The 25,141-nt window shown below is 36.9% G+C and overlaps 4 protein-coding genes across 4 annotated transcripts in view; 2 read left to right on the top strand and 2 right to left on the bottom strand.

Moving 5' to 3' along the window:
* The first annotated feature begins 1,397 nt into the window (after positions 1-1,397).
* Positions 1,398-6,877, top strand: LOC143449595 (lysosomal acid lipase/cholesteryl ester hydrolase-like). Its single transcript, XM_076949859.1, has 8 exons — positions 1,398-1,615; positions 2,000-2,121; positions 2,193-2,331; positions 2,535-2,593; positions 4,293-4,954; positions 5,093-5,298; positions 6,016-6,182; positions 6,468-6,877. The coding sequence occupies exons 1-8, from the start codon at positions 1,402-1,404 to the stop codon at positions 6,600-6,602; spliced, it is 1,704 nt and encodes a 567-aa protein (XP_076805974.1). The 5' UTR covers positions 1,398-1,401; the 3' UTR covers positions 6,603-6,877.
* A 46-nt stretch (positions 6,878-6,923) lies between these two features.
* LOC143449593 (para-nitrobenzyl esterase-like) lies at positions 6,924-12,000 on the bottom strand. The gene is made up of 10 exons (XM_076949857.1): positions 11,082-12,000; positions 10,788-10,908; positions 9,998-10,208; positions 9,756-9,886; positions 9,423-9,622; positions 9,010-9,280; positions 8,643-8,794; positions 8,280-8,444; positions 7,896-8,028; positions 6,924-7,817 (listed from the first exon to the last, which is right to left on the bottom strand). The coding sequence occupies exons 1-10, from the start codon at positions 11,438-11,440 to the stop codon at positions 7,467-7,469; spliced, it is 2,094 nt and encodes a 697-aa protein (XP_076805972.1). The 5' UTR covers positions 11,441-12,000; the 3' UTR covers positions 6,924-7,466.
* A 943-nt stretch (positions 12,001-12,943) lies between these two features.
* LOC143449594 (para-nitrobenzyl esterase-like) lies at positions 12,944-18,943 on the bottom strand. The gene is made up of 10 exons (XM_076949858.1): positions 18,589-18,943; positions 17,923-18,043; positions 15,685-15,895; positions 15,441-15,571; positions 14,725-14,927; positions 14,324-14,591; positions 14,073-14,221; positions 13,783-13,941; positions 13,467-13,599; positions 12,944-13,400 (listed from the first exon to the last, which is right to left on the bottom strand). Exons 1-10 carry the CDS (start codon positions 18,912-18,914, stop codon positions 13,248-13,250), a joined length of 1,854 nt encoding a protein of 617 aa, XP_076805973.1. The 5' UTR covers positions 18,915-18,943; the 3' UTR covers positions 12,944-13,247.
* A 3,126-nt stretch (positions 18,944-22,069) lies between these two features.
* The window catches only part of LOC143450733 (intermembrane lipid transfer protein VPS13D-like), a 31,951-nt gene continuing 28,879 nt past the window's right edge, over positions 22,070-25,141 (top strand). Inside the window, exons 1-8 of the mRNA XM_076951395.1 lie at positions 22,070-22,271; positions 22,582-22,711; positions 22,884-22,991; positions 23,285-23,411; positions 23,573-23,686; positions 24,012-24,137; positions 24,402-24,727; positions 24,910-25,075. Coding sequence (XP_076807510.1) covers positions 22,175-22,271; positions 22,582-22,711; positions 22,884-22,991; positions 23,285-23,411; positions 23,573-23,686; positions 24,012-24,137; positions 24,402-24,727; positions 24,910-25,075 — 1,194 coding nt within the window. The 5' untranslated portion in view covers positions 22,070-22,174. The remainder of the gene's footprint in view (positions 22,272-22,581; positions 22,712-22,883; positions 22,992-23,284; positions 23,412-23,572; positions 23,687-24,011; positions 24,138-24,401; positions 24,728-24,909; positions 25,076-25,141) is intronic.

Raw genomic sequence — 25,141 nt, 5'->3', positions numbered from 1 at the left:
AGCGAATTATTTCTTTGTCATAATATAGCTAAATAGTGTATAGCATACAAATGCACAACCACAGGATGCCTTTGTATACTATACCCCAGCTACTGCAATATGATTATGCACTTGTAAACTATACCCGCTAAATAGCTTACTTACAGTTAAAGCTGGTCTTATTCACCATTCTGAATACAGGATAAAAGAAGGGGTACTTTTCGAAATAGTGAGGAAATGGCTCCATCAAGCTTGGCATATAGGTTCAAAATAACTCAGGCATTACCATTTGCTCTTTCATAAATTCTGAATGGTGAATACATGCAGTATAAAAAGGCTTTATACCTATATACGTAGATGTTATCGCCTCGTGGTGAGACTCATAGAAATCCCCATTCTTTTTTCTACCAACTTTGGTGCGTGGTAAAACCTGGTCTCTAGGGGTCAGGATCTATGGGAGGTAGCTAAAAATTATCCTAGCTTTATTTACTTTAAAAAATCACCCAAGCAATGGACTGATAAATTTTGATAATTAAAGTTTCTGCGATTACCGGCATAATATAAAGAGCAAATGTTTATTCACCAGTTCTTGGTAAAATTGACCGATTAATTAATTATTAAATGTCCAAGATACGAATTTAAGCGGTGAAGGATGAAAGTAAACTACAGCGAACTCGTAATTAAATGCAACAAGCACAACTAATAACCTAGTGAGCATCCATAGTGAAAAGTGTGACACATGCCCAGATTGGAAAGTTTGCTAAGTATGCGGGGATTACAATTGATTGTGCTTATAATTGCTATTGTTTCATTTTGTTGCGTGGGAATTTATTACCCAAAAACTCTCCAATCTGGTTACCTGCGATCACAAGATTTATCAATGTGCAAACTTTTTTTATCCTCATGTCGAGTTATAATACAAAAACCAGAAAGCTGGTTGTTTGAATACCAATTTTTAATAAGCATGCTAAACTAGGAATTGAGGCTTCAGTGCACGCCAAAATAGGCATCTTTGCACATACGATCTGGTCGAAAACTGTCATGCATTCCAGTCAGGACAATTCTTTAATTTTTTTACTTTTGGTCTTTCAGTTTTTTATACTTTTTGATCTCGTGTACCACTAATAATTTGGCAAAACTTGAGCATGCTCAATTAAATTGCATTTTGTTTATATCTTCATTTCCACGAGACTCATACCTATGGATTTTACTGACTATACCATTAACTTTGGACATTAGTGTAGCCTACCTCAGTTCCCCTCAACCTTTTTCAACTTGCGGTGCACTTATAAAATTTTAAATTCAGCGACACATCTCAATATAGGAAACATGCTTATAGCTTGTTGACGTTTCTTGGACGTTTCTTTATCCTTATTTCTAAGACTTTTGTAATGATTTGTTACTTATTTAATAGGACAAGACATGGCACCATGGCAATTGTATGTTAGGAGATCTGTAAAATTTGTTACTATTTGGTTGGCTGTTAGTCAGCCATTTTGGGTGGTAGAGGCAAAACCTTCTCTGGACACAAAATGGTATATCTCCGCTGCTGGGATGCTTGGAAATGTTATTGAATCAGTTGCTGTTCGGTCTGGGGGAGCAGATAAAGAAAAAATAAAAGTGACACAAGCAAGTGGTAATTAGCAAATTAATTTACTGATAATTTTGTGTATTTACTGTGAGCGATATTCTGGTCATCCCTTAGGGTTACATTGCTATTTGACAACTCAATAAAGATTTGTTGGGAGAGTGGTCTGAGCTTATGATAACGCTTCCCTTGTTCGATACCGAGTGGTGCTACCGGTGTGATGCTCTTTAGCAAAGCAAAATTGACACTTGCTCCTGTTTATTGGCCCTGATGAACATTTCTAAAGTTTTAGTCAGGCTAAAACTTCCCTCAGTCTCAGGATAAATATTCTGATACCATATAAACAGCCTTTTTATGTCCAACTGTGTTGTCTTCCTTATATTTTTGTTTTTTTTTTGGCTGAGAATGAACGTTTTTATCATTGTAACACAGATGCAGGTGACACATGGACATTCCCAGATGTCATGGAGAATGCGAAAGCGCAACTGAGTGATATTATTACAGGACTGATGCAAAATGAGGAAGGTTTTTCAGCTGGTCTTGAGGCCACTAAGGTTGTATTAAATGCAAATGATGTTCAATTGTCTGTTCAATCATTTACTTTGATGCATGGTATTACTTGCAGCGGACATTGTGGGAAAATTTACCCAATTTATCCCAGCTGAGTCCAGGAAGTTCGTCAGAAGAAGGAAGTGAGTGGACATGGGAGAATTTTCTACAGTTCATGCAGAGCAAGATGGTGTCTGGGGAAAGCAGCAGTGTAGGTGAGTTGGTTTTTGTAGCAGTAGGTATTGTGCTGCCAGTACTGCAGAAATTAGGCTGTGTTGCTTGGTGCTTTGTCCAGTCCTGTAGATTAAATGGTTATTAGACAGTAACAAAGTTATCACAATGAGTTGGTGCCCAGAACTATGTTATTGTAGCCAAATTATAAGCTTTAGCATTTTATTCGGATATATTATTTTGTCAGATCCACCAAATGAAGAAAATTTTGGGTCAGATTTGCCACCCGAATGCGGAATGTCAACGGTATGGGGCTTGTTCGATATATACATTCTGATTTTGCAAGTTATCTTAAGGTTGTACAAAGAGAGAGAGTTGTTAAACCTATTTTGTATGAAAATATGAGTACATAGGATGAATTGCAGGCATTTAATTTGCTATCACTTTGTTAAAGTTGCTATGCTTATCTCGTTTAGTTTCTTACCAAAGTAACTTTTTGACAACTTGTTATTTATTTTTAAATATTTTCTAAAAAATCTTGTTCACAAAGTGTTTGAGTCACAAGGTTCTTGGACCTTGTATTTATAAAATCTTCTGGAAAAACTAAAACATTTTTTATGCTTTCATTCAGTACAGTATACAATATACATATTTCGCTCGATGTTGCAACGTTTAGATCATTATCATTATCCCGAAATCAAATAACTCATGCTTGAAACTTGGTGGTATTATCTATCATTCTATTGTATATAGTAATTTGCCTTTGGATAACGCGCCCTTATATCTATGGTGTGATTTTAGTATGGTACTGAGATACATGTTCGAGTAAGACCACTAAGCAGTAAAGAATGCTTTCATTGGAATGCTTTCATTGTTTCTTTTTGTAGTAAGTGGGTTATCTAAAGCACACCAAAGAACTTGTTAATTAAATCGTTTATCAGACTTGCAAAAACAAGCTTACTGGTAAACGTGATACGGTTCTTAGGTAGCACACTCATGGAACTGTGATTGCATCACAGAGTCTTGCAAGTGATGAATCACATGAAATTTTGCTCATATCATATACTCAACGTCTAGCTAGAGGTTTCTTTATTAAATTTCGTTTACTACCTATTTAATAAATCGTTTACTGTGATGTAAAGATGGTTCCCAACAAATGTTATCTGATTGTTATTTACCAACATTTTCAAAACATTGTCAGATATCAATTGATACCAATTATTCAGAGGCACCAGTATTGCATGGACCTTGGGTAAAACTACCCCGATCCTATTTTTCCTCAAGGTCAGCTATTTTAATACGTTTTATAATTTTATGTAAAAAGCAGAAACGGTTTTCTACATTGCGTTTTGTTCTTAAGTTGGTGGTAGTCTCACTATATCACACAAACCATTTATTATCTCCCCTTTCAATTCTGTGTCTGGAGTTTGTTTAGTTAATACAAACGGACGCAATTTGTGGTCTAATTAATGATTTATTTGAAAAAACCACCTCCAGTCACCAATCAAGATATCGTGGCGAAAGTTGTTGACCCTTAATCTTAAGCAAAGCCGCCTGCATTTAAACACCGACCTCGGATAACCCGGTTGCGGATGACGTGACATATATTGCTTTGCTTAAGAAATTAGGATTTTATTAAGAGGCCGGCGTCAGCAGTTGATTGATTTGTTTGTTTTTACCAGGTTTTTGCTCCACTTGTGTCAGCTCGTACGTAGACAAATTTGTCATCCTTTTGACCTCTTGTGCGTAAACATAGGTTTGAGATATGGTTACAAAATGCAATTTGCATTGTGGAAATATTGCTGCTGAATGATCAAACAAATTTAATTAATCGACTCATTGAAAATCATTTGCAGCAAGTTTAAAACTTTTTCACTAACTAATAACTTTCTTATTAACTATATACTACCTTTTTATTAAACAAGTTAACAACTCTAGAAAACTAATATGATAATTACATAACCTCACCAGTTCGTTATTTTCACCAAACATCTTTTGTTTGCAGCCGGAAATGATCAGACATGCCGGGTACATATGTGAAGTTCACAAAGTTGAAACCAATGACGGATATATTCTTGACCTGCACAGGATACCTTTTAGACGGGACTTCAGCGCTAAAAAACAAAGACAACCCCACTCCAGGAAAAGACCTATTATCTTTTTTCAGCATGGCATTTTATCCGATTCATCTTGCTGGGTGGCGAACGGTCCTGGCCGCAGCCTGCCTTTTCTGTTAGCCGACGCTGGTTACGACGTATGGCTAGGCAACGTACGCGGTAGCACTTACGCCAGAGACCACCGAAGTCTTAATCCTGACGTTGATGAGAGATACTGGCGTTTTTCATGGCAGGAAATGGCACAGTCCGACCTACCTGCCATGATCGACAGAGCTCTTCGCGAATCTGGGCAGAAAAGTCTTTACTACATCGGACACTCTCAAGGCACTTTGGTAGCATTTGCAAGGTTGTCAGAAGACCCACATTTCAACAATAAAATTAAGATGATGTTCGCACTAGGCCCGGTGTCGACCCTTGCTGACATAACCAGTCCAGTGCGTTCGTTGGTACCGTTAAGCAAGCCCGCGCATATTGGCTTATCACTGTTTGGAGGGTTAGAAGTTATGCCGAAGAAACCTATTTCGAAGTGGATATCAGCGAAACTTCATGAGTAAGTTTTACTTCGCCACAGAAGCCAGGTTATTTGTTTTTCATGTCTCTGGAAACCAGGGTTTTGACGTTGTAACTGAATCAGGAACAGAAACACGGGATATAGCTTTTGGTCTAACGAATGTGACTTTCTTTGCAGGTTGCATAATTCTTCTGGAGCCTCTTTGATTTATCACGGCAACAACTTGATGATGTTTTTAACTGGCATCAATACTCATCATTATTTTCAGGATCGTCTTCCGATTTACTTCTCTCACAGTCCGGCCGGTACCTCCCTGCAAAACCTAGTCCACATGTCACAGCTAGTCGATTCTGGCAGAATGGAGAAGTTTAATTACTGGTCAGGTAACTGGTTTACTAACATTCGAGCTCATTCTCCGTCTTTCAAAATATCAAGTTATCTATCCCATTGATTCTGTTTCTCACGGTTCTATCGCTTGTACATCACTACCCCGTCTATTTGATTGTCTCGGTTTTGATGTTTGGTTTTATAATAGAACGTTTTGTTGTAAAATATTCTAAGAATAAATATAAACATATTCTAAGACGTATAGTTGGTATTCGAATTGTTTAATTAAAGAGTCGTTACAACTTACCGAAAAGTTCCAAGTTCGAAATAAGTTATATAGTTAAATCTTTTTAATCCACGAGCACTAAGTGCCGCAAGGTTCAAAAATTGCATTGTTTTTATTGGTGACCATTTCACTTAAAACTGCTTCATCGCAATCACAACGTTGAAATGGGGAATATGTAATTACTAATGAGGTACACAAGGCATTATGTTATCTTGAGAAACGTTTAAAGTCCGCCTCACATGTCAAGCTACAATACGTCATTTTATTTGAAAAAATCATGTTCAAAGTTTGAACCTGCGTCCGCTTATTTCGTATTTTTCGAGAAATTTCTCGCCCAAGTTTTTACCCGCAAGTATGAAGAGTTGTGAGGTCTGAAGTCTGGTTGCTTTGTGTTGTGGTGATGGCTTTGCCTAACTGCGAACAGATAACAGCTGAAAATTTTGAAACGTTATTTTAATTTTGAATTAGTGGTTATGATTTTACGTAGAAAAGGAAAACATGGAAGCTTATGGACAACCTACTCCGCCCGAATATGACGTTTCTCGCATCCGAGCCCCTGTTGCTCTGTTCATTGGATCTGATGACCAACTTGCTGATCCGATGGACTGCAAGAGATTATCCAGCAAACTTAAAAGCATGGTTCATTTTCAAATCGTGAGTATAACTCGCTTATCTCTGTGAAGGCAATGTTGCAGATGAATTAAATTTGTACACAAAACTGTTATTCACAAGTCTCTGTAGATTCCCATGCACACGCATTTTTTGTCAATATATAATGCGCGCATAAGTCGACGGTCGACCCACCGCGCATATGAAAACAACAACTCTTCAAGTGTTGTTGAAGTTTCTTTTGAACGGTTAATTTTTTTTTCGTCTAACTACCTTTTACAACTAGTTGTTGAAAGCAGACTAAAATTTGTCCAAAATTTTTTCACACAGCTACAAGATTGGGACCACCTTGACTTCTTGTGGGGTACCAAAGCAGTGGGAACAATTTACAAGGACATAATGGACATGATAAATGATTTTGAATCGAAACTACATTTTAATCGAAGCGCAAACGACGAACTCTGATAACTAGTTAAAGTTGTGTCAAAGTATTACAACTGTGTTTGTTTTTATAAGTTGCATCTGCTTAAATCCTCAAGTTAATGTTTGTTTTTTCCTTCCTGTTTCCTGTTATTCAAGATTATTTTATTTCCCGTTTTCTGGACATAAGACTGAAATTAAACTTTAGACAGTAATTTTTGTCGAACTGTTAAGTAGACCTGCTTTTGGTACCCTCTTACCTCTTGTCTTTGTATACGGTCATACGTACTCGCTAAATATATATAACCATGCTGCTTTTACTTTCTGAAATCTTTCTATGTATTTCAGTAATGGAAAAAATAGATATACATCGCAAATGATAAGCGCAAATGATACGCAAGGTGCGTTTGTAAAAAAAGTTAAATCTTGGCTTTTTGTTGGAGCGCTACTAAAGCCTCAGAACCTTCCCCAGAATGGATTTTGAATCAAAGCAAAAAATGCATACAGCTTTATTCTTTTAAAATATATTTCCATCGTTTAAAAAGTATTACAAACATTAAGCTTGCCCATCCAAGCGGTTTTCTGTTGCTTTTACCGCATAATTTTCGGTTCTCTACTAGATTGAACGTCATTTGAAATAAGGGCGCCAAGTTGGCTGCTTTTGCTACTTCGAGTATGCTCGTTAAAGTTTAAGGTATGTCAAAATTAGGGGCTTGATTATCAGAACATCTGAACAAGTTTCAATTAAATATTCAAATGTGAAATGTACGCTGTTAGATAAAACGATCGCAGCTACAAAGGTTAAGAAAACAATTTTGTTAAAAGCACTTCCTTACAGCCTTTAAAAAAGCTTGAGCTATTAAATAGACATCGAAATGTGTAAACTGCACAGTATACGTTATAGGCTACCTATATGCCACTACTTGGCAATAAAGCTTTCAAAGCCACTAAAAAGGCGCAAAGCACAGTCATATTTAGAGGAAGGTTTCTCCCACTCCCTCCTGTGGTTGTGTTCTCCTCCTCCGCAAGAGTAGTGGTGATCATCTCGTCTGTTGTGGAGACAACAGTCGTCGACGTATCATCCGGCTTCATCACATCTGTTGTTGAGACAACAGTGGTCGACGTATCATCCGGCTTCATCACTACGTAGAAGCCGCTCTCATCCCAAGTATTGCAGTAATTTTCCCGATATAGCTCCTGAACTTCGCTTTGTGGGTTGATGATTCGAATATTTTGCCAAGGAGTTGCCGTGTACGGGGACTACGAAATACAAGACCGATTACGATTCAACGACAGATGGTTAGGCCTAAGTTAATGGGAATATTGCCACAGACTTACATAAAGTGGGAAAGTTGTGAAATATCCAAGGGATGTGGTCAAACCGGAAGATGGATTTCCATCATTAGCGAATCCTCCCCAATATGTACTGAATATGTCGGACACCAGACTATCTTCGTCGGTGAAACTTGTTCTGCGTGAAGTTAAAAATGTTTAATGCAATAGACTACTATTCTGTAATTAATGATTATAATATCATCCCAAAAAACATGTAGCCTTTAGCTCGTTGCCGTTTTTTGGTTGGCTGGAATCAAAGCGTGTTCACTAATCGTTGGTATACAGAAGGAAAAACTGTATCCGATAAAGTAACAGATAAGTAAAAATCTTACCTTGTATATAAACTACACATTCACTCAACACTTCAAAAGCATATAGCATACTTACTGATAGCCTTCCGGTGACTTGAAAACGAAGATTTGTTCGGAAGAATGGTAAGCAGTTCCGCAAACTGGATCATAATCGCTTACGCAGTTTGATTTGCTTTGTGCGTATGCGTTATTGTAAAGATAAACGTTTTTGCCTGGATGAGTGGAGGTTTTGAATGCAAATCTACATCAAAAATTGATTGTTAAGACCACACTTTAGAACCTAATTGCTACAATTAGCATTAGAACAGAGTGATAAAACCACAAGAACGCAGTTACAATTGTCCCTATCTTAAATAACTAACATTGTTAATAAACAAAGAAGTAGGCTAAACATGCGTATATACTTCCATTGTTAAATAGAGTTTTTGATCGATCTTACCTGGCCATTGCCCTATTTGGGCAGACAAAGAATAGGTCTGTGACTTCTTGCGCAAAAATATTTGCGTAATCCGGGAAGCGTCCTTCATCTTTCGTGTACAGGTCAATTATCGTCTGAGCATACGGTTCTTTAACCACTTTATTGTTCAACGCCTTTTGACGAAGAAAATAAAAAAATTGGCATAAGAATTGGAGTTTATAAAATGGTTCAATTTCATTCAGCGCAAAGTTATACGCAGAACAAATTCTGTTTGTCTTCAAAAAAGGTCACTCAAACTACATCTTTGCTTGCAACTTAGGTAAAAATAGGTTGTTTAATTAATGTTGTTTAATTGGTTTTGGCTTCTCGCGAACTTAGTAGGTCTGACCTCAAATAAACGCTTTCCGGTTGTAGGATGAGACGATAGGTTTTGAAAAGGTGCACTGATGAAAGCCATTTCGTCTTCATTTGTCCCAAACAAAACTTCCTTCTCTGAATTCCAGTTACCGTCTTGAAAAAGGTCAAGGGGTTGACCTGTAAATTCTGTCCCATCGATCACCGGGCGAAATGGTTCGATTGCTCCCCACAGGTCCTGTGCTTTCAAAGATTCTCCGATTACCTTATTCCTGGCATAGGTGATGTTCCAAGCATCTAAGGTCCTGTACAGTATAGTATGTTAACAGATTTTTAAGTCACTTTTTACTGTATAACCTACGGTGGGTTACTTTTATAATATAATGCTATATTTTCTCCTTCCAGTGACTGGAGTTGGTTTTGTAGTAGACTGGCAGCACTTTTTACCTTAAACACGTAGTGTTTTGGCAGGCAAGAGCATCTATCAGCCGAGCTGTAATATTCGAAATAGATTCTTGCGGTGTTTGGTACTTAAAAACAGAAGGACTGCTTTCGCTAATAGCTCTTTGGAAGAGTGGTTGGCTTTTGGAGGAAAGAAGATGGAAAATGACCGACTGGGATCCGGCGCTGTTTCCGAACAATGTAACCTGTTCATAAAATTGAAGAAAGCTTACGATATATAGGTCCATCTTTTTCCACAGATATTTCAAAATTAATTGGAAACTCAGCGATTTTTCATCTCAATTCTTCCGAACAGATTGAGATTTGTCTAATACTTACCCTGGTATTATCCCCACCAAAGACGTGAATGTTATCTTGGACCCACTGCATGGCCAATTGTTGATCCTTCAAACCTTGGTTTCCTTCAATTAAATTGCCGTCTTCTTCAAAACTCAGAAATCCCAAAGGACCTTATAGATAAAATTTAATAGTAATTAAAATTTGCAGTTTATAACAAAAGATTATTAATACGTTTTCAACATCTTGGGGTGCAATCAAAGTCGTAATGTTGTTGCTCTTACCAACTCTGTAGTTGACCGTGACTACGATTGCATTCACCGCTTTGCTCAACCAACGCCCATCTAATTCTGTTGTGGTGGCTCTTCCGAAGAAATAGAATCCTCCATAAAACCAGACAAGGACTGGAAGACGTTGCGGAGGAGGAAAATTGGAGTCAATGAGATTCAACCAAGTAGGAACGTTCACGTTAAGGACCAAGCAATCTTCAGACATCTGCACAAGAAATTTGCTCTGTCATCAGGACTTGTCCGGGCTTGAGCAAATGTAAACTTAGTTAAAACGAGCTTTTCAAAGGCATTTATTCATTAAAAGATGTTATAGTATCCAGGCTGTAGATGTTAATATGTCACCATAAATCCTGGATTGAACCTAGGCTTATTTCTGCACGGTTAAAATTAACTATCTTGTTTTGACCTACAGTAACTTCTGCAATGACCCAGCAGTCACTTGTCCTTTAGTAACCTTTTGGCTATACAGATTTTGGGTTGCTGTGAACAAATCACTTTGCTTGCTTTTCGGTTTTAAGTAAATATGAAATGAGCTAACGCTAAATTTCTATTTCGCTGTAAGTTATTACCCTTCAATAAAGTTAATGTTTATTTCCGATATCCGGCGACCTTTCATCAACAAGTGAATTTTATGGATGCAGAAATATAAACATAAAATTATTGAATATTTTTTATCTATACTATAAAACAATTCGCATGTAATTACATATTGCGTGTGATATGATTTTTGCCAATAGACTATTACAGAACGTTACGGCTTCATGCAATGAACCCATCTACTCACCACTCCCGGACAGCTATCCGGTTCTGGGCAGTCATCATCGACTTGGTAACACATTCTATTATTGGGAAGTGAGGCGTTGAACGTTGTTTTAAAGTCTTCTGCTGGTTCCGGAGGCATATACCTAAGCAGAAACATAAAGCCCATTTAAATAATTAAACTAAAAAATATTTTACTTTATTTATCTGATTTACTGCAATTTAACGGTTGAATTCAGGATCTCTTTATAGTTATCTAATTTTCTTTAAACGTTTTTCGTCAATCCTGTTACCTCTGACTCATGTATATACAAGTTACCTTAACGGTCCAACTGGGGGCTTGGCGAACGGGATGCTGTAAAAAGCATGAGACTCATTGACGGTTTCTCCGATAACAAGGCCTGAGTTGATCTTGACTTGAGGATGTGGAGTTCCTGGTGCTTGATGGGGAAGTTCTGTTTCTAGGTCATAGGAGCTGACTGGATGAACGGGGTCGGCTGGCAATTCGGGTTTGCTGATGACGCCGTTTTGGGGATCAGTTAGTGAGATTTCGCTGTAAACTTCGTCAATTAATTGCTTGAAAGTTGCAGATATTGGATCAGGAAAAACAAAAGCATCGACACGAAAAAGACAAAATAAAAGCAAAGCGATAGATTTTTTGGCAAACATCTTCGTCATTTAATTTTTAATCCAATCTAAACAGAAAAAATAAAACCTCGCACTTTACAACATGCAACTTATAGCGTAAAGGCTATACTGCGATATTTTTGAATTAGGGTATTTCGCCTTTTTTCCGTAATAATCACAGAACATTTGCAACTCAACCTTAAATTAAATTTGATCAAGCAAAAATATTGCTGTTGCAACCTGGAGAAGCAACAGCTTTACAAATGTTCTTCTGTTGAATGCACTGTATTAGAATAAAGTTTTCCAACGCTTCAATAACCCGCTTGCATATTATAGCTTCTTTAGCCCCCTTGAAACAAACCCGTAAGAATTACCGAAACGTTGGAAGACAATAAAAAAAATCTTCCTTTCATTAGAAGAGCAGTTATATTGCAGATCTGTCCAGGAGCAGTTTTCCTTCTGGAGTTTTACTAAGATCTTATGCATGGGCTTCCTGCACTGCTGCAGTTATTTATAAACCGCCTTTAAATACACAATCGTGTTCATCATCTGTTGTATAGTTATTTTGGTAGAACATTAATTCATGTAGTTGTGCTGTCTTGTAAAACATTTTTCATCTGTAACACATTCAACTCATAATGACGGGTAGTGCAAGTTTACTCAACGGTACCTTCTAAGTCTTATCAAACTCCATGCAGGTTATTGTTAACAGATATTTGCGGCGATTACTCAGGCAGGGTCGCAGCTCTTAAATATTTGTTAACTAATCCGAGGAGCACCGATAACATGACTCTTTGACATGACTTATCGAATTGAACAAACAAAGAACGCGTGATGCAGTTACTGGAATGTTTGTCGTCATTTTAAAATTATAAAGCATCATTATCAAGAACAGTGTAAAATTAAAATAGAACAGCCACAACGCACACAACATGGTATGGTACGTATAACATCTCATAACCTTTAACGCGAATGGTCGTAACTCATCAATTTTTGCCATGTCATAGGTCACGAGGTCCATCCAAACAACGCAACCGCATCAGCTAAACATTAAATTACCTCGTTGATTAATTAGTCACTACTATTTGTTAAAAAGCAACGAGGATACATCTGAACATGATGCAGCACCCGGCCGCAACTTTATACTGTACTTTGATGACTGGTAGACAGTTGGATGGCTCTTTTGAATAAGTATAGATAAATAAGAAACCGGGTCAAGAAAAAAATTCAAAATGAAGAAAAAGTTCGTCTTTATATACATGGCCACTCAAGCCCAGTACAAATCTCAACACACCCCGGCAGGCTTTTTCATCAGACAGACAAGAAGCAATTAAGTTTCGGCAAGAGTGGGCATTCCATTAAACATGATGACGACTTCCAATGATGTTCTGAAAAGTGAACCGAAGAAAAGAGAGTTTCGTGTTTGTTAATCTCACAATATCTTAGTCAACAACAACTCTTTTTGAGTAGTAACTACTGTAGTGGCAAATAAAATGACGTGGATCTGAGTATCTTAGCAACCCTATGTTTCCTTTTCGATATTTACAATCAGTGTTGTACGTCCGAACTTTTTACTTTGTTTCACTTTACAAAACTTGTAGGCGTAACAAAGTTTCCGACTTCGACCTCGTTATGCTTGAAGGACATGCCAAAACACGTGCAAGTCGTTATACTTGCATTTTATTAATTAAAACCTTCGATTTTGAAACGTTTTAATTAAAATAATTCCTGAAACAACAATATTACACTACTTAAATAATTGCATTCGATTACAGAGTTAGATTTTGAAAATTCAATTACAAATAAATTAACACTATCTTTTACAATCACAGTATATAATTGTTTGTAGGCTCGAAGTCTACGGAGCTGGAGTAATAACTTCCGGAAAAGTATCAAAATAAAATCCAATTGCGTCCCAAGCATCGCAGTACGTTTCCCTGTAGTGGGTTTGTAGCTCACTTTGAGGGTACGTGATTCGTATATTTTGCCAAGGCTCGGTCGACAAAGAGGACTGTGAATTAATTAAATGTTATAGCTGTATCAACCAACCAAACCAGTACACACAAGTTCATCTTACATAAAGTGGGAAAGTTGTGAAATATCCCAGGGATGTGGTCAAACCGGAAGATGGGTTTCCATCATTAGCGAATCCTCCCCAATATGTACTGAATATGTCGGACACCAAACTATCCTCATCAGTAAAAGTTGTTCTGGATAACATTACACTTACAACATGTTTAATTCAACATTATTTTGCTGGTATTGAAAGGTCTAAGTAAAACTTAACGTTGCCCTTTGCCCGTCTTCGGCAGTGAAAATTGTTCTGAAACACTCAGCCTAAGAACAAGGATAAGGTTCATAATATAAAAAGAGCTAATTGCATATGGTATTACTCGTAGCCTTCAGCTGACTTCCAGACGAAATTTTGTTCGGAGGAATGATAAGCATTTCCGCAAACGGGTGTAAAGCTGCTGGTGCAATTTTGCTGGCCATAAGCGTTGTTGTACAAATAAACCCTTTTCTCAGGATGAGTTGAAGTAAGCGAAGCAAATCTGAAAATCAAAACATGATGACAACTTCTGTGCCTATTGCGTTTTTGTAAATTAACGCTTTTCTTTTATAAATAGCCTTTGAATCAACTTTTTGAGTGACATCATCACCGATATAACGTAAAATATCCAACCTGGCCATGGCGCGGTTCGGGCAAACAAAGAACATGTCCGTCAGTTCATCAGAAAAGATTGCGCCATAATCAGGACGCAGACCTTGACCTTTTGTATATACGTCAATCATTGTCTGGGCGTCTTCTCCCAGTACAACGTTGTTGATTGCCTTTGTTTTGTTTTGCATAATACAATTTACAGGCAAAGTGTTTTTGCAGATAGAATTTGTACAGGCCAAGTATACGTTAATTGTTAGGCTATGTTGTCTTACCTCAAACACATCTCCCAAAATTGCCAAGTTTGGAATATATTCAAACGCTGCGCTAACATACGCCATTTCCCCTTCGTTGGTTCCGAACAAAACTGCCTTTTCACTATTCCATCTTCCATTTTGGAAAAGGTTAAGCGGCTGGTCTGTGAATTCAACGCCATCGATTACTGGACGAAAAGGTTCAATTCCACCCCAAAGGTCCTTGTTCTTCAGAGCTTCAGCCATCACTTTATCTCGGGCTTGAGTTATGGTCCAAGCGTCTTGGGATCTAACAATGATACAATGTGTCGATGCTTAAGCTGGGGAAAAGTTTGTAGAAAAATATTAAACTTGATCTCTGAGAAGATGTCACTATTGCATACCTACACATCCATATGCTTGCCTACAGCTTATCCCTATACCTTAAACAGGAGACGTCATTCGGACAACCAATAGCATCCAGAAGATGAGCCGTTATGGAGGAAGCGGATTCGAGCGGAGTCTGGTACTTGAAAACAGATGGACTGCTCTCAGTTATAGCACGTTCGTAGAAAGGTTTGCTTGTCGACGAGAGAAGATGAAAGACTGCTGCTTGAGCGCCAGCGCTGTTAGCGAATAATGTTACCTAAATTGAGAAAAAAAGAAATAAACTTAAAGTTTAAAACAATGAAGTCATCATCTTCATATCATTATGATCCACTCTCCCCACAACAGACTTAATTGAGTGATTACCTTCTTTTTTGTAACCCTAAAGGCGTATGTATGCTGGTATTAAAACGGCTCAATTGCGCGACCAGACGCACGCCTAATCAAGCGTTTGCCTATTTGGTATCGACAATAATTGATATCGTTTAATTGTACAGTATAGTAAAAAGTAAATTATGATTCAACAATTTTTTCCCATCATAAAACTATAGGCAACATAAAACGTAACTTTGCGGGCAAATATTTATTTGTGAACAATCTACTGTATAAAAACACCTTTAGTGTAGATTTTATTGTAATAAAATTTTATCAGGTTAAATTTAGTTCAATTAAGTTATAACGGTCGTTAAAATTTTTGAATTTGACAACTGCTGTCATGATTATGCTTAGGAAATATAATCGACACTCCACACCACAAATTTGTTAAGGCTACCCTTTCGTTGTCACCGCCAAAGGCGTGAATATTATCCTGAACCCATTGTAAAGCCAGTTGCTGATCTTTAATTGCCTGATTCCCCACAACTAAATTTCCATCTTCTTCAAAAGACAAAAACCCCAGAGGTCCTAAAAATATTCCGTGAAGAGGATACTTAGCGTAACGTTTGCGCTTGGCGCTAGTTGCCTCATTACCTGTTTATTATTTTCGGTTACTTTGGATTTGTTCGTGGATGACTTACCCACTCTGTAGTTCAGGGTGACAACCACTGCGTCAATAGCTGGACTCAACCATCGACCGTCATATTTGGTGGTAGTTGCCCTGCCGCGGAAAAAGAATCCTCCATGAAACCAGACAAGAACAGGAAGACGCTCTGCAGGTGGAGAATCGGGATCAGTGAGGTCTAAACGTGAAGGTACGTTCACGTTCACAACCAGACAGTCTTCCGACATCTAGCGCGAGAAAATTTACAGTAGATCTCTTGAAACAAAATTAACATGTTATAGGCCTATGACATATCTTATACAGGGGAGACCGGGGTTAGTTGGAAAAATTTTTAGGAAAATTTAAACCACGAAAATTCAGAATGATCTTCGAAATCTTTATCTAGTCTGGCATAATGACTACGATGATCTACAACTTATTACAAAAGACTGAACAGAAATTGTTACAGGTTTACGCACAAACTTTAATTTTTCAGACATCAGTCACGTTTTCCAACTAACCCCGACGCCGGGGCTTGTTGGAAAACCACACGGGGTTAGTTGGAAAATACATCGATTTGTTATATACAGTATTCAAAAGTGTCTGTTCTTTGAATGTCAATCAATCTATTGTGGATTGTAGCCCGACAAGTCAAAAGGGAAGATAAAGTTCTGCTGACAGCGTTTCGTTCCTCTTCTGTTGAAAGGAACAGGAAATTTGAATACAATGTCTTTTAAATTTTGAGTGAATTCCGATTCGTCAGTGTCCATAGGAAAAATAAACTAGAGGCGCTCATTCGCTAATTTAAAGTGATTGGAGCGCTTCAAAAATTTGAAGGTTACGTCCCCATCTTCAAAAACATCACTTACATCTCCAACGTAGTACTGCACACTTTTTCTTGCAGAAAATTTGACCAGTGCAAATTCACCTTCTTTAATGTCATTTGGTTGATTAACCTCTGTCATTTCTTCATCGTCTGTTGTACTCCCGTCTGAGCAGTCCTCTTCATCTGATAAGAGTGGCGGCGGTGCTTTGTCAGAGTCAGACTTTGAAGCGTTTATCAAGCATTTACAAATTTTTATGTTTACTGGTGTGAATGCTCTGGGGAAACTTCTCCCTACCATATCAGGGATGTCATAAATAGTTATTGTTGTTCCTCGATTTTCTTTCATCCAGCAGTCACAAGCGCTGTTGTAATAACGCTTGAAAGGCCCATAAACAGCCCTATCTAGCGGCTGCAGCTTATGAGAGCAGTGGGGTGGAAATGAGTGTAAGACAATGCCATGCTTTTTGGCATTGTCTTACTTTCCAACTAACCCCATTCAAAATTTTCCAACTAACCCCGTATGCACATGGGAGAGAAAAATTACTTTTTATGTAGCCACTAAACCAGGTAATTTAATTGCCTCTGCCTTTTCTGGTACCATGGCACCTACGGTCAATATAGACTAATGAACTTTCACTTATCTCTCTAAAGCACTATGTTACACGAAATTTACCAACAATCTCGATTTTTAGTTCAAAGTATAAAAAACAGAAAAACGTGTGCCACTCTTATGCTTCTGCTCTTAGACCAATAAAATTAACATGGCAAATAGATAACAGCGTTGTCAATCACTAAAGGGCAGTAAAGATTTACAAAGATGTTCGGAGAATAGTAAAACATCGATTTTTCAACTAACCCCGTTTTCCAACTAGCCCCGGTCTCCCCAAAGATATACTAAAACTATACGCCAGCATGAAGCGTTTGTTATTTAAGTTATTGTAGTTTTGCAAATATGCTCATTTTTATAAACACACTCTGTGTTTGTTTGGACTAATATTAGATAAGCTTTTAAGTTAAGTAAATAACAGCGGTTTTATTCCCACAGGGGTTAAACTAAGGTTTCTGTAGAATCGTATTATCCTAGGTCGGTTTAATTTGTTATAAATTGATTATAAATTAGACCTAATTGTTTCAGCATGGGGTTTTCGGCCCTTTTGTTTGGATGGACCCCTCTTTCAACAAAGCAATTAGACCGTTTTGCGTTTTCAGTGCTAAATAGCTTACTTATAAGAATATAACTTTTGCAATTATGGAGTGATTAGAAGCGCCATACATAATAACAAAGTACTGGCACATTACCCGGCCAGTTTAAGCTAAAGCAAATTTAAAAATGAACGGCCAAACAAATAACTAATACTATAAGATGTGCAATAAAATCTGAAATTTAACGGTTTCCACGGACGCTTCAGAAAAAAAATTCTAAAATAAAAAATAAAATTTCTAACGAACTGTATCTTGGCAAGAATCCGGTTCTGGGCAATCGTCTTTTATCTGATAACACATTCTGTAGTTTGGAAGTGAAGCATTAAACGTTTCCTTGAAGTCTTCCGCGGGTTCTGGAGGCATGTATCTGAAAGTTCAAATGACACTTCATTTCAACTTTTCATCAGTGTCTTTTACGTTGAAACTTGTTTTGATTAAGGCCTCTAAACACATTTCAGCAAGCTTCGATTTATCAATGATCAAGTTCAATGTTTTTTTACGCAGATGAACTTTTCACCTCAAAATAAATGAAAGATTTAAAATCAAAGAGAGAAATAAATAAATTGAAACTGCTCATGGAGGGATTGTAAATTGTGTCGCTGCGAGCAATTTTGGCCATTTTTCGTGATGCTCAGTTAAAACTTATAAGCTATCTATAAGTAAATGGCCGTACAACATTTGTTTCGTTTTGTGACGTTAGTTTCTTGGTTAGTAACATAAACCGACAATAACCGATAAAGGATAAAATAGATTTAGATACCTTTAAAAAGCGTATTTGGACAAAAAAAAGCAAAAAGCACTGGTCTAGTTTACAGTTGTCAAAATGTTATGCAAATCCTACAAGAAGGCTAAACCTGGAAAAACAGGCACAGAAAGTCTTTGCTTATGACACAATATTTCCAACACACAAACCTTAGCGGTCCAAGTGGTGGCTTAGCGTAGGGAATGCTATAAAACGCATGGGAACCTGGCACCGTCTCTCCAGTAACAAGACCAGTTTTGATACGGACTTGCGGATGCTGTGTTCCAGGCGCTTGGTGTGGCAATACCCCGGACCTGGGTTTCACTGGTCCTTGTTTTCTAACACCTATACCTTCTGTGATAATTTTGTCACTTTCAATCACAAATTCCGGATAACTATCTTGAACTAAAAATGTGATCGCATCAAGTATAGGATCAGATTGCGCCAGAGCACAATGACACAAGAACAACCGAACCAGAAAAAGAAATATGTTCATGTCTAAATAAACCGGTTACACCAAGGTAATTGAACCTAAAATAAAACACTTTCATTTAGATATGGCCTTAAAATTGTTGGTGCGTTATGAGCTTTTATGAACAATATTGCTTTCAGTCTTATTAGGCCTATCTGTTAAATTGAAATAGCCTACATAGTACAGCAAACGAAATATTTAGGAGTAGGCCTAGGCTACGTGCTTAACAAAATCCGATTTCCAATGCGCGTCTTCAATTAAGTATGGATCGACCAACAAAGTGCCTCAACTTGATATAATTTGCGAGTGCAAGGATCAATTAACTGTAAACCTAAATGCTTCTGTCCATTTTATAGTAGAGTCCGAACCATAAATGCGGAGCAAACGTTGCATGAAATATTTTATATGGGAACTTTTATTTGTTTAATGACGGAAACGCATTGTAAACAGTTAGCTCACCCGATTCGTCTGCTTTCCGCCCATTGAAATGGGTGGAAATGCGGTATTATTTTCCCATTAGAATGGCAGGAAGTATGCCTTTCTTACCCTAGAGTAAAAAATATGCATTTGGAATGGGGAGATGTTTACTTCGGCAGAAATATAGTTTGTGGGAAACCCCATTGCTGAAAGCAGGTCCATTTTAATGGGCGGAAAAATAGACGAATGGGGTTCACAAACCATATTTGTGTCAAAGTAAAATTCTCCCCATTCCAAAGGCATATATCTTACTCTAGGGTAAGAAAGGCATACTTCCTGCCATTACAATGGGAAAAATTTCTCGTACTCTGGACCATTTTAATGGGCGAAAAGTAGACGAATGGGGTGGTTAGCTTACCGGTAGTGTGCTTCCACGAAGAACTTTATTGCCATAAAAATGGAACGATCGAACTTCTGCTCCTGATTATCACTTTTGCGTTTTTTAATAATAACTTAGTTTATAATACAGATTTTGAATTTGAATTACAAACAAAAATACAACGATTTGTCATAAAACGATCCCGCTCCCTATAATTTTGCTACTGTTTGTGGAAACCTTTTTGTGGCGTCAGCCAAATTATATCAAAGTTTAAATGACTAAAATACAGTAGAGTATTTACATTTACGCATCCATGCATCACCAGTATTAAGCAATTTTTTTCTACGATTTCAAGTAAATTGCTTGCATGTTGTAACATAGCCTAAGTGTTATGAACGTTGGTTAGGTTAAAATACTGTTGGTGGTCTACCATGACATCATGTGGCGCATGGATGTCATTGCAACAACACTTTGGGCAAAATCATCTGTTTTTGCTCCAGATTGGAACAAAGTTAATACAAAAGCTATTTCTTGCTATTTAGGTTAGGCTATAATTTTTTTAAACTTTGGACCGTACGGATCAGTAATGGTTAGTGCCTTCTGTGTTAATAGGCCAACTATCTTGCTGGCTTACTGTTGCTACATCAGAATGATCAGATGGGTATGGTATGGTACTATAGGCTATAAGTGCACAACCAGATGCCATCATAATTTGAGTAGGACTTAGCATACAAAGACGTCCTGTGGTTGCGCACTTGTATTCTAGACCCTTCAATTAATAGCTGTTAACGTATCGTACGCTAGTATGAAGGATTTTGGAAAGTACTAAGACAGAGAGAGAGTTTATTTTCACCATTTAAAGTAAACTGAAGAGTATCATAATATAATTAAAAAAATTTAATTGATTGGTTGGCAATGGCACGCTCAGGCGCTCTTTTCAACTTTTCATGAGATTCAATGGGTTATCGTAGGATATACCGCTAAATCTAGCCCTATAGTCAGTCAGTCAGGTCAGTGGCACATTTCAGTTGCATTGTTGCGCACAGTTATGCACTAAAATGAATTTTACACTTTTTGCACCATTTATTGCAGGTTTTATAACAGGTATAGCCTACAAAGGCAAGTCAGACTGCAGAGTGTGACTAAGGCACCCTCAATACTGCTTTTCATGAACTTCAGTGCCGCACATACTGTGCGTTATTTTGCGCTTAATAGCTTTGACAGAACTTCAGTGCCTTGAATTATGAATTGGTTTGAATAATAAATAAGTGAAACTATTTACAGTACCGTGTAATTGCGCACCTAGGCTAAGTGCACACTTCCATTTCGTCTGAACATTTTTCTAATTTTCTAACATCATTTTTCTAACTTCTGAGCACTTAGTGCTCCCATATTAAGTACAAATTCATAACTTCTAGGCATCTGACTGCTTATTCGACTTAGCTTACATGTTTTCACGGTGTATATTGCTACTTCGTAATCGGAGGAACCAGTCATGTGCAAGGTGCAAGACCACATGCACAATATTGTTTCACATACACTATATTGTTATGTTCGACTGCTTGCAATGCACCAGACCGGAAAGTGCGTCAGTTTTTGATAAAAAGTTGTCCATGCAAACACGCAAATTTTGGCGTGATGGCGTGCACTGAGGCCTCAATTGTTTGTTTTTTTCATTATAAATTAGCATTTAAGCAACCAGTTTTTCTTAATTTTTTTTATTATAAATCGACGTGATGAGGCAAATATTCGGTGAGCATGTTGATGAAACTTGTGCATGCAGCTGTCACACTTTCCACTATGGGCATAATAATAATAAACATAATAAATTAACATTCGAATCTTTTAGGATTTGAAATTCTAGAGAAATTCTTGAAATCCTTTGTTTTGCAAAATGTAGCACATCAAAAAAATCATTGAAATTTTTTGGTTGTATGATCGACTTTAAAAATTTAAAGTTATAAATAGTTGCAAGAAATTTTAGTTTATTTGTACAAGTGTCATAAAAACGACAAGTTTTAGTTTTAATCATGATGATGCTGTTCGACAATATTTCGATAAAGGGAAACAAGCAAAGTTAGCAGATAAGGATTCGATTCATATTCGAACGATTGAAAACTCTATTATACTTGGAATGATTTGTGCACCTTTTTCAATATAGGCCTAAAGGCATGTGTGTAGACTCTAGAAGATATATTTTCCTTGCCAAAAGCTATCCTCATGAAAAAGTGGTTGGCTTTGTTGGCTATGATGCCAAAATAGTTTTTATAATTTTGATGTATATTGGTATGTTAAGAATGTGAAGAAACAGGTTTTAAAAAGCATGCAGATTAACTTGCAGTTAAATCAAGTTTAACTTTATCTTTACCAATTTTACAGAAATATTTGTTTTGGTTGTTTTGTCTTAAAAAATGTGCTCAGTTATGTTAATTTTTTATGTCTAATGCAAATATTATAAGCAAGAAAATATACTTATCTCATTGAAGTCATGTTGGAGCGATTTGCATCACAAGTTCTAAATCGTTATATTGGCCAATATGTTGAAAATTTTAATGCAGAAAATTTATCAATTGGAATTGTGCAAGGTGTGTACCCATGTATTTTATACCACTGGGTATATGTGATATAAAATAATGTTAATATAAAAAGCAATAAAAGTATGTATATATATATATATATATATATATATGATCTATTATTTTATTACTCGGCACTATTAAAATTTAGTTTCTTCCTTAAAGTGAAATGCAAGTCCAAAAACTAATTGACTTAAAAACATTATTCACCTGTATTTATACTACTACTGTAATATGAAACTTTGTATATACTGCAGTATACGTTCTTACTGTATTAGAATACTAAATATTTGTAAAATAATGCTTTTAAATGTTTCAGGTGCTGTGGAATTGGAAGGATTGCATTTACGCAAAGATGCATTGAGGGAATTTGATCTACCCGGCGTTGAAGTCACATGGGGTTATATTGGAAAGATATCTCTTCGTATTCCGAGCTATAAAAGTTACAGGTAAATCATTTGCATCAATGAATATTTGCAGTGGTACTGTTTAGGATGTATTAGTTTTTCCAGAATTAATCATAATATGGCACCGAAGAAGAGGTTCTGTGGATGTTTTGGGTTTAAGATGCTATTTTATTAAATTGTATTTTCTTGAATTGATGACAATTCCGCTTTGCAGTGAGCCGTGGATCATTGACATCAACAAGTTGTACGTTATAGTGAGTCCTAGCAAGAATCGTCATGAAGAATTTGATGGAGAAGCAGAGAGAAAATGTCAAGAGGCAAGGTATCTTAAAAATTGTACATAATTATAATTATTCATAATAATCTATAGTTTTAAAACAGTTTGTGGTGTCTTGTTTGTTGTATTAGTTATCGAGTGGATCACCATGTCTTAATGCAAACTGCCACCTTTTTATCGTACATGCTCAAATGCCCTTGTTTTTTGTCGATGTCAAAATGCCTGTGCATTGTCATCCACTATCACATACATTCCAAACATCCATTATGCTGATGCACAGTTGCAATATGGTTTTGAATGGTTATGTGTGGCTCTATCGTACATTCTTTCCTACATAGAAAGTTAAAGCAGCTTGCTGAACTTGAGGAAAAATGGCAAGCAACACAAGGAACAAGCAAGTCTATCTATTCAATATGGCATTCCTATTCCTCCAGCATTGTGACCAATATTGTTGAAAATTTACAAGTATGTGATGCTTATATACTTAATTTTCACTAGGCTCTGTAAAATATATTATAGTTGCGTGAACGGGGCTTTGGTATTTTATGTTACCTTGTTTTTATTGAAGTGGCGTATAGAATTTTATGTTACCTTTTTTTTGCAAATGCTGTTTAACTTGTTTACAGGTACGATTATTTGACTTACATATTAGATTTGAGGACGATGTAACATTACCAGGAGTTTTTGCTTTTGGAATTCACATTGATGTTTTATCTGCTCAAACCACAGATGAAAATTGGGTTAGTTTGTATATTTATTCTTAGCATTATCGGGCCTGGTAACCTTCCTGATAGATATCATCTGTGATTGTCAGAAACATGTTGTATGTACAGGGATACAATTTGGTTGCACTCTAGGTAATATGTAAATCTTTAGTTATGAATTTAACTTGTCTTGATCTCGTTGAATTTTCAACTTACCAATTGCAGTCTGTTAGGTGACATGTAACGGGGTGTTTTTTGAATGATTAACCTTTAATAGTTTGTGTGGGCTGTGGGGATGTCTATTGTAAGTTGGCAATTGTCAATTTGTTATCAATTTGTATTTGGGCGTACCTGTTTTCAGGAACCAACATCTACAAGTGCAAAAGGTGCTGAGAAAAAATGGAAAAAAATGCATTTGTCTGAAATGTCATTGTATTGGGACACCCAGTCAAACATTTTTGGCAATCTACCTCACGATGCCATTGTGGTGAGTTACATCTTAGTCTATAATTGGCTGCGAGTCCTTATTACAACATCAGTTTGCATAAACCATGTTAGTTTCATGAATTACCTCAAAACTAATGTTTGAATTTGTATTTTTGTTATAGTAAATGTTTATTTTACTGTTATTATACTGCCTCATCTGTCTATACATGTTGTTCGTTTCAAATTTATTTATTTGTTGTTGGTTTCAATTTTAAAGACCATAAACTGCTCAAGATGATTTCAAAACTTACATCTTATCATACAGGATGCAATGATGAGACATTCGAAAGAAGCTACAGAAGCAGAAAACGAACTAAACGACAAACACCAACAAAACGAAGGAGAAAACGTTCACGAGTACATGCTGTGTCCAGTGAGTGGTGAAGCGAGGTTTACAAGGGCATGTAGTCACCTTCCCTTGAGATCCCGCAAAACCCCCAGGCTTACGTTGGATTTGGACTTGTCTAGCATACCACTGCAGCTGAATAAACCTCAGTACAACCAAATGCTTGTGCTCGGTGCAGAGGTTGCAAGATGGGACACCAGGAAGAAGAATAGGGTTGGAAGGCCAGCTTTTACTGTCACGGAAAAGTACTTAAACTTTTTTTTGTTATTTGTTACGGATAATTGTCAGGCTTTAAATTGTTTGTATATTTCATTTCGCATGTGGCTGCAATGATGTCATTTCCTTTGTTACATGACGGACTGTTTGCTGTTTCTACGCATACAATTATGTTAAATTAACCAGTTAACCCTAAGATTTGTATCTTTAGCCCAGGTATGTGGTGGAGATGGGCAATGAACACACACATAGAAAGAATTAAACAAAAGCGACAACGACTGACATTTTCTTTCATGTTGAAAAGAGCAAAGTCTCTTACCACATATGTTAAATCCTATCGTCAGTACTTATACTCAAGATATGTTAGAAAAACAAAAGTAAGACAAAAATTCCTGCACTGTGTTTTTTCATGCAATAAACTATATTTTTTCTCTAAACCTATC

This window comes from Clavelina lepadiformis, chromosome 3, assembly GCF_947623445.1.
Source record: "Clavelina lepadiformis chromosome 3, kaClaLepa1.1, whole genome shotgun sequence".
Lineage (NCBI taxonomy): Eukaryota > Metazoa > Chordata > Ascidiacea > Aplousobranchia > Clavelinidae > Clavelina > Clavelina lepadiformis.
The sequence above is the reverse complement of the archived record's forward strand: the minus strand, read 5'-3'. Positions and strand labels throughout refer to the sequence as shown.

Bases quoted from the DNA above. Each gene is read 5' to 3' on its own strand.
- LOC143449595 (XM_076949859.1), top strand. From the start codon at position 1,402: ATGGCACCATGGCAATTGTATGTTAGGAGATCTGTAAAATTTGTTACT. The intron at 2,122-2,192 runs GTTGTATTAAAT...TATTACTTGCAG, and splicing joins CTGGTCTTGAGGCCACTAAG to CGGACATTGTGGGAAAATTT. The intron at 2,332-2,534 runs GTGAGTTGGTTT...TTATTTTGTCAG, and splicing joins TGGGGAAAGCAGCAGTGTAG to ATCCACCAAATGAAGAAAAT.
- LOC143449594 (XM_076949858.1), bottom strand. From the start codon at position 18,914: ATGAACATATTTCTTTTTCTGGTTCGGTTGTTCTTGTGTCATTGTGCT. The intron at 15,896-17,922 runs GTTCGTTAGAAA...TTCTCGCGCTAG, and splicing joins CGGATTCTTGCCAAGATACA to ATGTCGGAAGACTGTCTGGT. The intron at 13,401-13,466 runs GTAAGATGAACT...ATTAATTCACAG, and splicing joins TCACAACTTTCCCACTTTAT to TCCTCTTTGTCGACCGAGCC.
- LOC143449593 (XM_076949857.1), bottom strand. From the start codon at position 11,440: ATGACGAAGATGTTTGCCAAAAAATCTATCGCTTTGCTTTTATTTTGT. The intron at 9,623-9,755 runs GTAAGTATTAGA...TTTTATGAACAG, and splicing joins TTGGTGGGGATAATACCAGG to GTTACATTGTTCGGAAACAG. The intron at 7,818-7,895 runs GTAAGTCTGTGG...TGTATTTCGTAG, and splicing joins TCACAACTTTCCCACTTTAT to TCCCCGTACACGGCAACTCC.